The 17877-nt window shown below is 54.8% G+C and overlaps 2 protein-coding genes and 1 long non-coding RNA gene across 4 annotated transcripts in view; 2 read left to right on the top strand and 1 right to left on the bottom strand.

Moving 5' to 3' along the window:
- The window catches only part of LRRC4B (leucine rich repeat containing 4B), a 38557-nt gene extending 25834 nt beyond the window's left edge, over positions 1-12723 (top strand). For both annotated transcript variants that reach the window (XM_041728997.1, XM_041728989.1), the window contains one exon: positions 10737-12723. In XM_041728997.1, the coding sequence (XP_041584931.1) occupies positions 10737-12593 (1857 nt within the window). In that variant the 3' untranslated portion in view covers positions 12594-12723. The remainder of the gene's footprint in view (positions 1-10736) is intronic.
- Positions 2791-16459, bottom strand: LOC121475655. Its single transcript, XR_005983791.1, has 3 exons — positions 16382-16459; positions 3524-3637; positions 2791-2917 (listed from the first exon to the last, which is right to left on the bottom strand). It is a non-coding gene; the product is annotated as an uncharacterized LOC121475655 (long non-coding RNA).
- Positions 15598-17856, top strand: ASPDH (aspartate dehydrogenase domain containing). Its single transcript, XM_041729012.1, has 7 exons — positions 15598-15728; positions 16148-16292; positions 16534-16618; positions 16712-16861; positions 16943-17163; positions 17235-17389; positions 17713-17856. The coding sequence occupies exons 1-7, from the start codon at positions 15674-15676 to the stop codon at positions 17754-17756; spliced, it is 855 nt and encodes a 284-aa protein (XP_041584946.1). The 5' UTR covers positions 15598-15673; the 3' UTR covers positions 17757-17856.
- The last annotated feature ends 21 nt before the right edge of the window (positions 17857-17877 follow it).

Genomic DNA, 17877 nt, shown 5'->3' on the forward strand with positions numbered 1-17877 from the left:
CAGACAGGGATGGTGCACTCAGCAGATGCCAGGAGCTCTCTGGCACTGAGCTCCTAATGTGTGAAAAGGCATTTAATCCTCTAATCCACTAATCCTAGGAAGTAGACTTTATCATCCCCATTGCACAGATGGGGGAGCAGGCCCCCAGAGGTCTAAAATTCACCCCAAGTCACAGAGGTAGTAAAGGAGCAGCCATCAGGACTCCAGCAATCTAACCACCAGGCTATCGGGCTCACAAGCAAGAGCAGTCAATGGGGCTGGGGCAGGGACCAGTCTAGTGCAGCGGTGGAGGGCTGGCCTGTGGGGGCTGACAGGTTGGCTCCAGCCACCCTCACCCAGTGTGGTTCCTGGAAGGTGGGGCACAGAGTCTTTGGGCACCTGCCGGTAGAGGTCAGTGCTAGCATAGCCTGGAACCTTCTAGAAGGTTTAGAACTTATAATTGGGTGGCATAAGGTAGACAGAAACAAAGAAGAGGCTGTATTCTAAGTGGCTACCCTGTGCCTGGGCTGTGCTAAATTGCTGTGATACGGGTTTGTTCTCACTTAGTCCTTGAGGCCCCTGCCCCCATGTTACAGAGGAGGACACTGAGGCCCTGGGAGGCTTAGTCTAGGCCAAGTGGCTCAGTGAAGGAGCCCTCAAGCCTGCCAGGCTCCCTCAAGGAAGTCCCCACTGAAAAGAGAGGCACAAGGCCCTTATCTCAGGGAAGGAGGAACTACAGGAAGTCATTACAAAAGCACTGAGTACAGAAAACTAACAATATTTTTTAAATTGTGAATGCAAAAAACTAACACAAGACTGTAAGCTACTAAACTTTGTTATCGGTTCATTACGTTCAAAATGTATAAGAACAATTTATCTTAATAGTGTTAAGATGAACAATTCCCTTAATCATATCCTACCACAGTTAAATTTTTAATAAAGGATTTCTTGACAATTTATTTCCTTAAAAATCCCAACGGAACACAGTGCGGTTTTTCAGTGTTAGTGATGTTTACCTACCATAGCTGAAGTGGAAAGTCCCATAAATAAGAGGCCATGTTCCAGGATGAAAGGAGAGGAGAGGGGGTTGGTAGTGGTCCTCAATGGGCCCACATCCCCTTGCCTGACTGGTGTCTGTACCCTTGACACTGAGCACAGAGGCAGGTGTGCATGGAGGAGGGCTCAGCAAGTGTGAGCTAAAGGAGTGAGGGGACATACGTACTTGGCTGTTAGGTGGTCGTCAGAAACCCCAGGACTACTTCCTCTGCCGACATCACAGAACATCAGCGTCCTGCCAGGCAAATGTTAAGCTGGAAGGACAGGGGGAACTGTCCACTCCCAAGAACCAGCCCCCACCTTGTCCATCTGACTCTGTCAGTGGTCACTGAGTGCTCTGGTTTAAGATCATCTGCTCTGGGGCCAGTGGGTAGGGGAGTGAGAGAGAAGGGAGAAAGAATAGGCTGCAAACTGTGCTGGAGTGGCCTCACACTTGCCTCTCACCCTGCAGCCAGGGCAGCACCCACATCTGTTTACACCATTGCCACCTAAGTGATCATTTACATAATTATGTTTAGTGTCCTCCTCACTTGAGGTCAGGCTCTGGGAAGTCAGGGCTGTGTCTTTCTTGTCCACGGCTGGATTCCCTAGAGCCCAGCAAGATACTTGACACATAGCAGACACTCAAAGAATATCTGTCAAATGAGCAAAACAACACATGGATAGTGGCTGAATAATGAACAGGCGTCACAGCTCAAAGAATACATTGAAAACAACAGAGAGTCCAGCCCTCTTGGCTTATAGTGGATAGACCTGATGGAGACTTCATATTTATTTAGATTGAGGAGAAGCAGACTACAAGTCCTGGTTCTGTTACTTTGGAACTGTAAGACTGAAGAGAGATAACTTTTCCTCTCTGAATCTCCATTTCCTCAGCAATAAACTATTGGATATGAGGGGAGGCAGAGACATGTGGTTGGTAACCCCCACATGACAGGATTTCTACAAGGACTAAGTGAAATCACCACCTCAGAGCATTTAGTACAGGGTCTGGTACACAACAGGCACTTAACAAATAATGGCTTCGCCCTTCTGCCTAATTGGGAACCTGCCCAGGATGGCACTTTGTTTCAGAGTAAGGATGGGATCAGCCTGCTGTTGTTTGGGAGAAGAGGAGAAGAACTGGCTGACTTTGGTCTTTAGGTATGTATGTTAAATTTTAAGGGTAACTACTAAAAGAAGAGAAAGGGAAAATACATAAATTCTAAAATTATAGATGGAGAACCTGGAATAAAAAGAAACTCAATCAGTGAAAAAGATGACACGAAGGAGAAAGAATAGGCTGCAAGAAATCAGGACAAACAAAAAGCACAAAACAAAACAACAGTAAGAATAATTCCCAGTGTATTAGTAATTACAATAAATGTAAATGGACTAAACTTCCAGTTAAAGGACAAGAGATTTTCAGACTATCAGAAACAAAATCCAGGGATGCCTGGGTGGCTCAACAGTTGAGCGTCTGCCTTTGGCCCAGGGCATGATTCTGGGATCCGAGATCGAGTCCCACATCAGGCTCCTTGCAGGGAGCCTGCTTCTCCCTCTGCCTATGTCTCTGCCTCTCTGTGTGTGTGTGTCTCTCATGAGTAAATAAATAAAATCTTTAAAAAAAAAAAAAAAGAAACAAACAAAATCCAAAAGACACCCTAAGACACCAGGTCAGAATGGAGGAAAGCAAATAAGATGGCGAATGCTAACAACAACAAAAAGAAAATAAGTTGGACCCAGTTTTGCCACTGAGGGTTTCAAGATATATTGGCATTGTCGCCCAGGCCAAAAGGTGTGCAGGTGCAAATCAACTGACACAATTGGGGTGATCTCCAAATCAGAGTCTTGTCCATTCTGGCCCATTCACTCAACGTGCTTGGCTGAAGTTGGCCATGAACTAGGGGAAAGGGAATGCAGAAACCATCCAGATGGAGTGTACTCGTCAAGGAGAGGGTTGCGTTAAGCCGGTGTGATAAGAGAAGGTGTGTGACGTCTTAGTGAGCAGGGAATAAAGAGGGCTTGCCACGGGGAAGGCAACTGGAATTTCCCAGAGAACAAGGAGTGAGACAGCATTCTGGGCAAAGGGCACAGCTTGTGCAAAGGCAGAGAGGCTGGGAAGAGCATGGTGAGCGCATGGAACCCATACATCTCCCTGGGGCTAGAGGAGAGGAGAGGAGAGGCACTGGGGGAGCCCTTCAGGGCCTCTGACCCCAGATCAAAGGTGCTAGGGAGGACTGTGAGCAGGGATGTGGTAGTGTCTGAATAGCATGTTAACCACTGTAGAGGAAAGATACTGAGGAAGAAACTGGATGTCCAGAGTTGGATAAACATTAATGATCATTATGAGCTGAATCAGCAATTTTAAATATATATATATATATATATATTACTGCATGCTTGCCATGTTCCAAGCACTCACAATTTTGTCCAAGCCTCCCAGTAATCCTGCAGCACCTGTGAGGAAATGTGGGCCCAGAGATATAGACAGAGATAGAACACTTACCGAAGGTCACACAGCTGGTCAGCAGCAAAGCCAGGATTCCACCCCGGGCCCAGCAACTCCCCACTAGGCTGCCTCCCCAGGCATCCTGCAGAGGAGGGAGAATTGCCTGGAATCCTGGTAAAAATAAAAGCACTCACTATTTAAAGCAACCCTACAGCACATCTTCAATAAAGCCAGGCTTCCCTTTACAGCAACACCCCCGTCCTGCTTAGTTCTCAAGTGCATTAGTAAAGTGTTTGGGGGGACCCCACCCCCCTTGGAAATGCCCCTCATCTCCCTTCACACATGCCCTTCCCATTGCTATTGAGATCAAGCGCACAGAGCAGGAGCAGCCTCAGACTCTGCCAGCATACACCTTCTGGACATATCCTAGTTTCAGTCCCTCTATCCAGAGGACCCAGGAGATGTGGGAGCATCTTTGGACTGGAATCCCAGCTGTGGACTCCCCAGAGGGCCCAGTGGGCAGCCCGACTGAGTCACTGGACCTCATTGAGCCTAGGCTTCCAGGTTCAAACCCCAGCTCTGCTGCTTCCTCATTGTGTGACTTCACTAAGCAGGTTCCTTCTCTGAAAAGTAAGCCTAATGACAGCTGCCTTGCAGGGCTGGTGGGGGGCAGCTGAGGTGACAAATGAATGCCCGGCCCAGAGCCTGACATCTGTCACCTGGATTCGGTGAGGACCTGTAGTACCAAGCCTTGTGCTGAGCAAATGTCAGTGATTCTCTCGAGTCTTGAGGACAACGTTGTAAGGTTGACATTGCGATGCCCTTTCACAGCCAATGGCTCCTCCCCCATTTGCTCCTTCAGAACTGCTTTATCTGGAGCATGCAATGAAAAGCAATGGATGGATGAATGAATAAGAGACATTTGGTCTGGATCCAGGGAAGAGAGCAGGAATTTTCCAAATGGACAAAAAGGGAAAGGCATCCTGAGAAGAGGGAACAGCATATGCAAGGATAGTTCCAGAAGGTGTTAATGGCTGAAATGTCACTGGAGTGAGGACTGCAAAGAGCAGGGGCCATGCAAAGGGGAGAGGCAGGCAAATGCCAGACCAAGCAGGGCTTCTGATGCAGGGTGAAAGCATTGGGGACCCCTGGAGGGCTCCAGAGGAGGGCCCCCCTCCTCCTTGGTGTGAGCTGGTGGGGGGCCGTAATGAGAACAGGGACCCTGGAAGGAGGGAGGAGCAGCCAGGAATGCAGTGCTTTGCTCCCCAGCTTGCAGATGAGTTTCCTGGGAACTGGGGAGGCCCCAGAACTAAGTGCCACCGAGACTGGGTGAGGGTAAGTTGTCTCCAGCTCCTGGGCCAGCAGCCCCTTTGTTCTAGATTTCTCGGTCCAAATTCTCAAGTCTAACCTTTTCAGACCCCACCTCATTCTCCCCCTGGTGATTAGCAATGACCAGATCCTCCTCCTCCAGCTGCTGTTGTCCTTACTATTATTTCTAATAGAAACAGCGATTGAGGGCCTGCTTTGTGCTGCCAGCGTTTCCCAAGGCGATGATAAAAGGCACCCTGCAAGGAGGGTTCTGTGCCTGTGATGTTTGGGAAACCCAGAGTGGAGCAGAGTGGAACAGTGCTTCCCCACAGGACTTCCCGGACTTCCAGCCTGCAGCAGTGGCGCCTCCAGGAGGGACCGCATGACTCTAGATGTTTTTGATCAGGGAAGCTTTTTGTTGCTGCTGTTGTGTAGCACCTCGTGGGATGAGCCCACATATTCCTTGTGCTCCCTTGGAGGAATGAACCAAGGCTGCAGCCACCCACGTGGCCACGGAAGCCAGGTCCCAGGGCCTCGCAGGGTCCTGGGGCTACGCTTCCAGTCTTGGGTATATGGCCGGGTGTCTACAGAGACCCCAGGCCAACCCACCTCGAGGTCATCTTGCCAAGTGTGTTTTGTCCCTTCCCCTAGTCAGATTCTGCAGGTGCCACCAGCGAGCTTTGACCAGACTCCTTCATGTGATAGCATTTACTGGGGTTTTATCCCCCTCTAAAAGTTAGCCATGGGGGCACCTGGGTGGCTCAATCAGTTAAATGCCTGCCTTCAGCTCAGGTCATGATCCTGGAGTCCTGGGATCCAGCCCCACAGCTCCCTGCTCAGCGGGGAGTCTGCTTCACCATCTGCCCCTCTCCACTTGTATTCTCTCTCTCTCTCTCTCTCTCTCAAATAAATAATATTTTTTAAAAAAATTTTTAGGGATCCCTGGGTGGTGCAGCGGTTTGGCGCCTGCCTTTGGCCCAGGGCACAATCCTGGAGACCTGGGATCGAATCCCACATCGGGCTCCCGGTGCATGGAGCCTGTTTCTCCCTCTGCCTGTGTCTCTGCCTCTCTCTCTCTGTGACTATCATTAAAATATATATATATATATATATATATATTTTATATTTTATATTTATATTATATATAAATTTTAAAGATTTTATTTATTTATTCCTGAGAGGCAGAGGCAGAGGGAGAAGCAGGCTTCATGCAGGGAGCCCGACATGGGACTCAATCCCAGGACTTGATCCTGGGCCTCCAGGATCACACCCTAAGCTGAAGGCAGATGCTCAACCGCTGAGCCACCCAGGTGCCCCAAATAAGTAAATAATCTTTAAAAACTAAATAAGGAACACCTGGGTGTGATCCTGGGGTCTTGGGATCCAGTCCCATATCGGGCTCCCTGCATGGAGCCTGCTTCTCCCTCTGCTTGTGTCTCTGCCTCTCTCTCTGTGTGTCTCTCATGAATAAATAAATAAAATATTAAAAAATAAATAAATAAAAATAAATAATAAAAATAAAAATAAAAATAAAAAATAAATAAAAGTAGGGCAGCCCTGATGGCTCAGCGGTTTGGTGCTGCCTTCAGTCCATGGCATGATCCTGGAGACCCAGGATCGAGTCCCACATCGGGCTCCCTGCATGGAGCCTGCTTCTCCCTCTGCCTGTGTCTCTGCCTCTCTCTTTCTCTATGTCTCTCATGAATAAATAAATAAATAATCTTAAAAAAAAAAAAAGAATACAGTCTACTGTATTCTATATAAATAAATAAATAAATAAATAAATAAATAAATAAATAAAAGTTAGCCATGTTCACTACAGGAAATTAGAGAAGGCAGAAGCATATTAAGGAAAAGAAATAATTAACCCCGGCAAGTCCATCTCAATGTCCCACAGGAGGTATAACCCTGGGAAACAATTCAAGATAGCCATGGAAATCATTTTTGAAGCATTTATTACAAAATGGGAAAATACAGTGTAATACTATTTTTTTAGGTTTTATTTTTATTTGTCATCCCTACCTTCAACATGGGGCTCAAACTCACAACTCTGAGATCAAGAGTTACACGCTCTACCAACTAAGCCAGCCAGGCAGCCCTCCAGTATAATACTATTAATATAGGGCCAAGGAGAGTATATTATGTCACCAAAATGTTGTAAAATATTAAAAAATGTGAAAAAGAGATATCTTTGCATTATACACATAGAAAAAAGATTGTAAGGATGTATGCCAAATTGTTAATGTAAGTAGAGGGCTGTGGCTGATTTTTCTTTTCTTTGTAGACTTTTTCCTGAAATGAGTATATATCACTTTTATCAGCAGCAGGGGGAAAGGCATATGGAAATTTGCTTTGTTATTCTATCTAATGTCCACCAAAGCTTGTAGAAGATTTTAGCTGATGTATGTTCCAGGGGACAGTCCCTTCCTGGTCCCTACTCTGAGCTGTCCCCCCAAACTCCATCCCACTGTTCCTGGAAACTGTTCACATGATCTGAGAATCGCAAAGTTTTAACAGCCCAATTGTATCTCCTCATCTGTCCCTTTTGCCCTGAGCATACAAAGACCCTTTCCTCAGGCCAGGTGCCCCGGGCTGTTCTCCTCAGGAATCTGATTGCCATGGAGGGAACAGAGGGAACCACCCTCAGTTCTGGTTGGGAAGGGCCCCTGAGACAGTGGCCCCTGGGGGTGCGTGGACTCTGATGGGTGACCAGGGCATGTAGTTGGCTGGGGCAGGGGCTGGGTGGCATAGGAGCTGGGTGTTGATAGGCAGATGGCAGGAGGCCAGAAAAAAAATAGGGAAGTCTTCCTGGCAGAGGGAACAGCAAGTGCAGAGTCCCAGAGGCTGCATTCTGGGACCTGCTGAGAGGAAAAGGAGGAGGGGGTGACACTGGAAGAGGAAGGGAAGGTGGTGCCAAGCCCAAGCCCATCAGTGCCACTGGAGGCCGGAGGCTCGTCATCATTCCTAGTCTTTGTCAGTGTGGAGTGGAAGAACCTTGTGCTGGGAAAAATGAGGCTCCTGGAGAAACAGGGGGTGTGGACGTAAACAGAAGTCTGGGGCCTGGTGTCCAGGTGGGAGAGGAGGAAGATGAGCAAGGCTGGGCCATGGGATGGAGAGGAGGGGAAAGGATGGGGAGTCAGAGAACAGAGGGCCAGTGGAGGACTGGCGGGTCCCACCCAGCGAGTGTTAGGCTCATATCCCTGATTTTCAGTTAGATGGTGCAGTAAGGGGCTCTCCGTCCCAAGAGCCACCCTTCACAGGCCCTGACCCCAATGGTGTGCTGGTTGCGGAACGCCAACACCACCACCAATGATGGGTCAAGAGCCCCTGAGCACTCTCCAGTGATCACAGCACGGCCCCCAACGTGGCTTTCACTCTCCCTTCATGGCCAGCCCTGGATGGGAGGCCCAGTGAGTCCAACCAACAGGCCCCATAGCCAGGAGGGGGAGCCTGAACCAGGCTCTGTATTCACTGTGCAGATGGTGTCCCAGCCACTGGCCACCTCTGTGGGCTTCCTTCCCCACCTTTCGGCAACAGGAGCCACCAGTCCTAGCTCATAAAGCTGCTAGAGGATAAAATGCAGTTGTGTTCACAAAGCTTCAAGGAGTCAAGGAAGCACCTGGTAAACCTGCCCGGCCTAATGTGATGTCACTGGCCACACGGGGCCACTGAGCACATGGGCTGTAAGCCACACATGGAGTTTCAAAGACTTGGTGCAAAAAAGAGGGTAAAATATCTCATTCGTAAGTTCTCATCTTGATTACCTGTTGAAATCATAATATTCTAGATAGAGTGGGTTAAATAAATCTAGTATTAAAATTGATTTCACCTGTTTCTTTTTCTTTTTTTTTTTAATGTGGCTTCTAGGAGATATAAAAGTAAATCTGGAGTTCACATTGTATTTCTGCTGAAAATAGTACTGACCTAAGTAGTGGCTATTGTTATTCTGTGATTATGACAGTATCGAGAATCTTTATTGTCCCTTAAGCTGGGTGCCTCTCAGGTACAGTCTTTTTAAAGATAAATCTTTATTTATTTTTAAGTAGCTTCCATGCCCAGCATGAAGCCCAATGTGGGGCTTGAACTCACAGCCCTGAGATCAAGACCTGAGCTGAGATCAGGAGTAGGACGCTTAACCGACTGGGCCACCCAGGTGCCCCTAAAAAACTTTTCAAAGTGTTTTTCCGCTTATTATAAAAGTAACTTAGGTTCACTAAAGAAATCAGTAAATAAAAATTGCCCTTAATCCCCGACAGCTGGAATTTATTACCAGGAGCTTAGAGTATTACAGTCTTGGTGCATATATGAGTACACCTAATTCTTTAGGTTCTTTTTAAAATTCTACGAAGTCAGAAGGGTGCCTGGCTGGCTCAGTCAGTGGAACATGCTACCCTTGATCTCAGGGTTGTGAGTTCAAGCCCCATGCTGGGTGGAGAGATTATGTAAAAATAAAATCTTTAAATAAAGTAAAATCTTAAAAAGTGGTGACCACATAGTATGGTGTTTGGAGTTCTCTATTTCCCGGCTAATATCATAATGCAGGCATTCCCCCAAGACATTAACAAGGCTTCAGAAATGCCATCTGATGGCTTCGGGGTAGGCCATGACTCAGTGTAGCCAGCACTGTGACTGCGACTGCTAAGGGGAATCTGGTCAGGTTCTGCCTCTGTGCCCAGCCCAGCACTGCCCCTCCTGTGGCCCCTCTGCCTCAGTTGGGAGAGGGGGTGCAGCCAAGTTCAGGGGTGAAGAGCAGGGACAGCCGGCCTCCAGCCAGTCCCAGTCTGTCACCTCCTCCTGACTGACCTTGGGTGAGTCACTGGACCTCTCTCTACCTCCTGCTGAGATGGAGATAATTTTAAAACAGCAGATGTGTTTTGGCCTCTGCTGTTAAAGGGTGAGGTACCAATGTCCAGCACATAGTTTATAGCGCCCCCTGGGACCTTCCCCTTAGCAAGTGTGGGACTACTTCTAGAGTGAAGTGTCAGAATAGTCGCATGTGTGGGAGCAAGAAGAGCTTTAACGAGCTTCATATGAGTTCTGATCAGGCTCTACCACCGAATGGTACTTGGTGCCAAAGTTTGGGAAAATCTTCCAGTTCTCAGAGCTTTATGGATTTCATAGTCCCAGATATTGAATAAGCACCTATCTCGTAGGACAGTTTTGGCGGATTAAATGGGTCGTTGCCCATAAAGCATTTAGAATGGTGTCTGGTGCCAAAGAGGGGCTCAGTGCATGTTAGCTGTTGGTGTATTTTCAATCTTTTTTACTGAGGCATAACTTACATTTTGAAGTATAATTTACATATAACAAAATGCCCCTGTTTTAGGTACACTTTGGGGAGTTTTGACAGTTGTATTCATCCGTATAGCCACCACCCCAGCTGAGAACCTTTCCATCACACCAGAAAGTTCTCTCATGTCCCTTACCAGCCTGGCCTCCCCCTACGGCACTCAGAGACCACTGCTTAGGACACACAGAATGTGGAACCAATGGGACCCTACCATAGGCCCTCCTTTGTGTCTGGCTTCTCTTATTCAACACGATACCCCCCCCCCCCCAATGAGATTCGCCATGTGTATCCGTAGCTGCTTCCTTTTCAGGAGCCATCGTGTTTGGCTGTTCCCCGGATGACAGACATTTGGGTTGTTTCCAGTTAGGCTGTTAGGAGCACGGCTGCCAGGGGCACCCATCAGGCAACCTTGGAGGGACATCTGCTCTCCTGTCCCTCGGGGAAATAGTCAGGAGTGGGCTGGCCAGGCCGTGTGTAACGGTGTGTGATGCGTGTAAATGGTGTGTTTAGCCTTGTCAGAAACCATCAAACTGTTACCCAACATGATCTTCCGGTCTTCCACTCCCCCGCGCCACCACTAGGAGGGACAGGGGGCTGGCCTGGTGGTGGTGCCCCTCTCTGATGATTACCCACAGGTCCTCACTCTCGCCTGTCTCCCCTCCCCCACCCCAGGTGATCCGGACAGACACGTTCAAGCACCTGCGACACCTGGAGATCCTGCAGCTGAGCAAGAACCTGGTGCGCAAGATCGAGGTGGGCGCCTTCAACGGGCTGCCCAGCCTCAACACGCTAGAGCTGTTCGACAACCGGCTCACGACAGTGCCCACGCAGGCCTTTGAGTACCTGTCCAAGCTGCGGGAGCTCTGGCTACGCAACAACCCCATCGAGAGCATCCCCTCATACGCCTTCAACCGCGTGCCCTCGCTGCGGCGCCTCGACCTGGGCGAGCTCAAACGGCTGGAGTACATCTCGGAGGCGGCCTTCGAGGGCCTGGTCAACCTGCGCTACCTCAACCTGGGCATGTGCAACCTCAAGGACATCCCTAACCTGACAGCCCTGGTGCGCCTGGAGGAGCTGGAGCTGTCAGGCAACCGGCTGGACCTGATCCGCCCGGGCTCCTTCCAGGGCCTCACCAGCCTGCGCAAGCTGTGGCTCATGCACGCCCAGGTGGCCACCATTGAGCGCAATGCCTTCGATGACCTTAAGTCGCTGGAGGAGCTCAACCTGTCCCACAACAACCTGATGTCGCTGCCCCACGACCTCTTCACGCCCCTGCACCGCCTGGAGCGCGTCCACCTCAACCACAACCCCTGGCACTGCAACTGCGACGTGCTCTGGCTGAGCTGGTGGCTCAAGGAGACAGTGCCCAGCAATACAACGTGCTGTGCCCGCTGCCACGCGCCAGCCGGCCTCAAGGGCCGCTACATCGGGGAGCTGGACCAGTCGCACTTCACCTGCTATGCGCCGGTCATCGTGGAGCCGCCCACGGACCTGAATGTCACAGAGGGCATGGCCGCGGAGCTCAAGTGTCGCACGGGCACCTCCATGACCTCCGTCAACTGGCTGACGCCCAATGGCACCCTCATGACCCACGGCTCCTACCGTGTGCGCATCTCAGTCCTACACGATGGCACACTCAACTTCACCAATGTCACGGTGCAGGACACGGGCCAGTACACGTGCATGGTGACGAACTCCGCGGGCAACACCACCGCCTCGGCCACGCTCAACGTGTCAGCCGTGGACCCCGTGGCGGCTGGCGGCGGTGGCCCTGGAGGCGGCAGCGGGGGCCCAGGGGGCAGCGGGGGCAGCCCGGGAGGCGGTGGGGGCGGCGGCTACACCTACTTTACCACCGTCACCGTGGAGACCCTGGAGACGCAGCCCGGAGAGGAGACCCTGCAGCCGCGGGGGACGGAGAAGGAGCCACCCGGGCCCACCACGGACGGAGTCTGGGGCGGGGGCCGGCCAGGGGACGCCGCAGGCCCTGCCTCGTCGTCCACCACGGCGCCCGCCCCACGCTCCTCGCGGCCCACGGAGAAGGCGTTCACGGTGCCCATCACGGACGTGACGGAGAACGCCCTCAAGGACCTGGACGACGTCATGAAGACCACCAAGATCATCATCGGCTGCTTCGTGGCCATCACGTTCATGGCTGCCGTGATGCTCGTGGCCTTCTACAAGCTGCGCAAGCAGCACCAGCTCCACAAGCACCACGGGCCCACGCGCACCGTGGAGATCATCAACGTGGAGGACGAGCTGCCTGCCGCCTCGGCTGTGTCTGTGGCCGCCGCAGCTGCAGTGGCCGGTGGGGGGGGCGTGGGCGGGGACAGTCACCTGGCCCTGCCCGCCCTGGAGCGCGACCACCTCAACCACCACCACTACGTGGCGGCCGCCTTCAAGGCGCACTACAGCGGCAACCCCAGCGGCGGGGGCTGCGGGGGCAAGGGCCCCCCGGGGCTCAACTCCATCCACGAACCTCTGCTCTTCAAGAGTGGCTCCAAGGAGAATGTGCAAGAGACGCAGATCTGAAGCCGCCGGGCGGGGTGGGGGGCAGGGGGCGCGCCCCCGGGGACCCGGGCCCCTCTGGGACCCTCCCCACAGCCCTGGCCTCGCCCTCGGACCGCGCGGGGCAGGTGGGGGCCGGAGGGGCCGCAGCCCCGCCCGCGTATGGACCCCAGGGCGGCGCACCCCCGCGAGGACAGGGCGGGGCTCCGGGACGCGAGCCTCCGTGGTTCGGCCGCCCCCCCTCCCCCCGCCCCCATCCCAGGCGCAGGGAGGGGGATGCCGGATTCAGGAGAAGTGGCTGGAACCCTCCGCTTTTCCTCCTCGCGCTCTCAAACGACCCTTCCCGGCCCTCCGCCTTCCGGGGAAGAGAGGAGCTTTTTGGGGGGTGTCCTTTCCCCTCATCCCCAACAACCCTCCTTTTACGGTTCATTTTTTGCAGTTTGACGCCTGTCCCCCCTCCCGCCCCTCCGCCCTCGAAACTGAAGAGACAGACGCGCGGTCAGAGCCTCCAGACCCCCTGCCCTTCCCCTCCTTCCACCCCTGGCTCTCACCTGCCCCACAGACTCTTTTGATACTGAAGGGAGGTTTGCGTCAACGACTACCTGCTCTGTAATTACTTTAAAAAAAAAACACGGAAAAAGTAAAAAAAAAATTTTTTTTGGGTCATGAAAGCATGGAGGACAGAGAAAACAGAGTGAATACAGGCCTGGGGCACAACGAGGTTGGAGAAGTCAAGTGTCAGGGGCCCCACCCGGAGGGTCAGGGGGGTCAACACCTCTGGGGGCCCTTAGGTCCCTCACCCTTGACCTCAGAAGCCCCGGAGACGGACTCAGGCACCCAGCGCACCGGGATGTACTGGGCCCCTTGGCCTTGTCCCCCCATCCCCCACCCACTCATGACCACCCCACCCCCACCCCCACCCCCGGTTCCACGGGCTGGGTGACTCTCAGTTCGGAGTCCAGGAGGTGTGGGCGGGGTGTGCTCCCCCTGGAGCCCGTAGGGGAGGATCCTGGCTGCCTCTTCTAGCTCAGCTACACTCCAGTCTTCCTTGAGCGCACCCTCCATGTCTCTGTCCAAATTCCCTTTTAATGAAGGACATCGGCCATACGGGACCAGGGCCCACCCTGCTGCAGCAGGACCTCCTAACTTGCTCATCTGAAAGACCCTGTTTCCCAATAGGATCACATTCATGCGTCCTGGAGGTCAGGACCTCAACACATCTTTTTAAGGGACACGAGTCAATCCACAATGGAGCCAAACCGGAGCGTTGCCGACCCCTCTGCAAACCCACAAGCCCCTGCCGGGAGGAAGGGGTCAGGCTGCACGGGGAAGGGCAAGGGCGGAAGGGCAAGGGCGTGAGGTGCTCCTGGCTCCTGGGCCTGCCAGCTGGGCTGAAGGCTGCACTTCCATCAGACTCGCTCAGAGGCAGAGGGATGGGAGTGGGAGAGGGTGGCGCTGTAACTCAGAGGCGCAGGGGCTCCCACAGAGCCCTGGGAGGGACAGGAGCCAGCAGGTGGAAGGAACCCCAGGGGTCGAGGGGACAGCAGGCAGGGCAGCTGCTGGTGGGAGGTGCCAGGGCCGCAGTCTTGTGCTGTCTAGCCCCGCACAGCCAGATGGAAGTGCAGGGTGTGCTGGGGATGAGGCGCTGCTCCCGGCAGACGGGGCCCACGGACAGGACTGGGGCCCCATACTCAGCAGGCCTGGGTCATGTGCGCTCTGTGCCCCCTTCTCTGGCTGTGTACACACCACAGCGTCTTATCTCTCGACGTGGGACTCCTACTAAAGCACTTTCTTCCCTTAGGCGCCGGCGACAGTTGCCTGCCCCTGCGATGGTCATCTGGGGTCTCCGGCCCTGTCTGCCTGCGACTGTCTGCTCCCACTTGTCGACCTGGGACTCTTGGAGCCTGGCTCCCTGTCGCTCCCTTTCATGCTCTTTCTCTCCCATCCTCTTTCACTGCGATCCTGGTTGCCATGGCAATACTGCAGCGGGTACCAGGTGGTGGCTGGGGGCAGGGAGCCGCACTGCTGCCGCAGCCTCCATCGCCATCTCCGATGCCAGGCACCTGCAGGGGCTAGTGGCTGGGCCTCATTTGGGGGGACCTCAGGGCCTCCGCAGGCCCCACGGACTTCTCCTTAGTGGGAGGTGGGGAGAGGGGGCGGACTGTGGGAGTGAGAGCTCAGTATTGGGGGGGGTAGCATTGTAGTTGCGAGAGGAGTAGATGAAAGGTGAGAAGTCAGGTGAACAGAGGGGCAACCAGACTGGAGACAGACTCGGGGGTAGGGGGTACGTGCAGCAACAGAGCTGGGATTAGCTGGACTGGGGACGAGGGGGTGGGTTGCAGCAACAGAGCTGGGATGAGCCGGGGCTCCAGCTCTGTTCTGCCTGTGGGGCGCCATCAGGCCAGGCCTCCCGGGGAACGTGGGGTGGGGAGGAGATGCGGGGCCTGGCCCAGCTGGGGACAGAATGGCAGCCGGCCCAGAGAAGGCGGGGCGGGGCTGGAGGGCTGGAGGTCCAGGGAGAGGCCCAGAGACAGAGATGGGAGGGAGCAAAAGAGTCGGGGACAGAACCAAGGGAGGAAAAGATGGAGGAGGAACGTTGACAAGAAACACGGGTACCTAGGCATGGGGTTGGGGTTTGCGTAGCAGGCCTGAGGGCAGGGACCAGAAACCCAGGAGCAAGGGACAGACTGGGAGCCCTGAGACCCCATCAGCAGCTCTTCTCCCTGGCTCCCAACCCTCTCTACCCCCACCCCAAGCAGGATGCAGTTTCCATGACAACCTGGCTGGCCAGAAAGGGGGGCTGGGGACTGCAGAGGAAATTTTCCACATCAGCAGGAAGGGAGGAGGGTAGAATGCAGGGAAGGAAGGGGCTGGGTACAGTGGAGGCCACGCGGAGCCCTGGACTCCCAAGGCATCGTGCCCACGGCCCCAGGATCCTCACTCCCACCCCCACCCAGCCGACCCCCACCCTCTCCACTGAGCCACTGTGGGGAAGGGAGGCTCTGGAGAGGATCAAGGGTCAAATGTCCAAAGATCAGCCACTGCCCAGGCCTGGAGGGGAGGGGGCAGTGAGCAGCTGAGAGCTGGCCACCAGATTCCAGGACATGGCTCTTGACAGGGTCCCGAGGAGGGTAGGGGTGGTGGGCTACGGCCGCCTTGGTGAGTCCCCCACCTCTGGGGCCTCTTCCCCTGGCCTCTTCCTGAAGCCCCCAAAGCTCTTCGCCCACCACACACGTACTTTCCTCTAGGAAAGGGGGCAGGGGTCTTTATCGGCACCCTGGCTCTGCCCCTGTGTCTGCCTGAGCACCGTCCACTTCCCACCACGGGGCCCCATCCCCCTCTCTGGGTCCCTCTCCCCCCTTTCGGATTCTCTGCCCTCTACCTAAGCTTCTGTGTCCCTCCCGCCCCACCCCACCTGGGTCAGTGTACCCTCCCTCAGCTACGGTATTTCTGAGTCCCTGTCCTCCTCCCCATGGGTCCCTGTCCCCCTCCCTCTGGGTCTCTGCCTCCATTTCTCTGGGTCCCCCTCCTTCTGGGTCCCTGTCCCTCTCTCACTGAATCTTCCTCCCTCCCCCCAGGACAGTCCCTTGTTTCTCACCTGCTGACTCAGGGACCAGAACTGGGCCTAGAACTTGTTTTTGTCTGGAATCGAGACCCAGGACGAATGGCAGGAAGCGTGCCCCCTGCCCTGCAGCTCCAGAACCTCGCTGCTCTCGGGGAGAGGTCAGTGATCTCCCCATGAAAGGCTGGGGCTCCCTGAAGCTCCTGTTCTGGCCTCCCTCAGGTGCTGTGACCCCAGGCACGTCCCTTACCCTCTCTGGGCCAAACGTGAGACAGGACAAACCATCCTGCTTCCCCTCAGAACAGGGTGAAGAGCAACGGGCCTCCGGAGGCTCTGAGAGAGTCTGAGGAGGGGAGTTGCAATGCCTCTCCAAGGCCCTCCCCCATCTCTCCCCTCCCCCAGGCACCCTGACCTTGTGGTGGAAGTGGCCCATCCCAAAATAATCCAGGAATCTGGGGCAAAAATCCTGCGTTATGCCAACCTCCTGGTGAGCCCTGCCCAGCCTGCCTCGGCCCCACCCTACCCTACAGTGGGATCCATCCCCTGACCTCAGCAACCCCCCCACCTCCATCCACCCCAGGTGGGGTCCCCCTCAGCCCTGGCTGACCAGGCCACAGAGCAGCAGCTGCGAGAGGCCTCACATCGCTGGCACCATGCCGTGTTCGTGGCCCGGGGGGCCCTGTGGGGCACTGAGGACATCGCGAGACTGGACGCAGCAGGGGGCCTCCAGGTGAGGACCCGCCGGGATCCCGGGCAAACCAGAGGGGGCCTCCAGAGACCCCGGCCCTGTCACCCTGGCTGTCACTTCCAGAGTCTTCGTGTCACCATGGCCACGCACCCCGATGGCTTCCGGCTCGAGGGACGGCTGGCTGCAGTGCCCAGCGGAGGGCCTCGCACAGTGCTCTACGAAGGTCCTGTCCGTGGGCTCTGCCCCTTGGCCCCTCGCAACTCCAACACCATGGCGGCCGCTGCACTGGCCGCCCCCAGCCTGGGTTTTGACCACGTGGTCGGGGTGCTTGTGGCTGATCTCAGGTGAGCTAAGGTGTGTGGGAGGGTGGGGGGGGGGGGCAGGCCAGCCAGGCTCACCACCCTGCTTGCCCCAGCCTCACAGACATGCACGTGGTGGACGTGGAGCTGAGCGGGCCCCCGGGCCCCTCGGGCCGAAGCTTTGCTGTGCACACCCACAGAGAGAATCCCGCTGAGCCAGGCGCCGTCACGGGCTCGGCCACCGTTACCGCCTTCTGGCGCAGCCTCCTGGGTGCGCCCCTGCGGCCCCTCTCCCCAGGCCCCGGCTCTGCGATCGGCAGAGCCCAGGTCCCGGCTGGTCTGGGTCTGCGGGTCTGATATGGTCTCTGGTTGACTGATCTTTATGTCTGTGTCTCCTTCACTTTCTCCTCCCCGGCTTTGACTCTTGAGAGACCCATCCCTGTAGGAACCTCCCTTCTCTGCCTCTCGCTGGGATCCCACCACCCTTCTCCCTGTGTGTCTCCTCCCCCACCCGGGTCGGTCCCTCCCAGCAGGTGTCTGACTCTCCTCATCGCGCGGTCCCAGCCTTTTATTCCCTGTATCTCCCCCCCGCAGGCTGCTGCCAGCTCCCCTCCAGGCCAGGGATCCATCTCTGCTGAGAAGCCGCCTCCTTCCCTGGTGGACATCTTCGTCTCATTTACGTCCCCATCCCGGGCCTCCCCGCTGTCTCAGTAAACACTGGAGGCTCCTCTCCCTGCATGGTCCGTTGTCTCTGGTCCC

Source organism: Vulpes lagopus, chromosome 2 (genome assembly GCF_018345385.1).
Source record: "Vulpes lagopus strain Blue_001 chromosome 2, ASM1834538v1, whole genome shotgun sequence".
NCBI classification, from domain to species: domain Eukaryota; kingdom Metazoa; phylum Chordata; class Mammalia; order Carnivora; family Canidae; genus Vulpes; species Vulpes lagopus.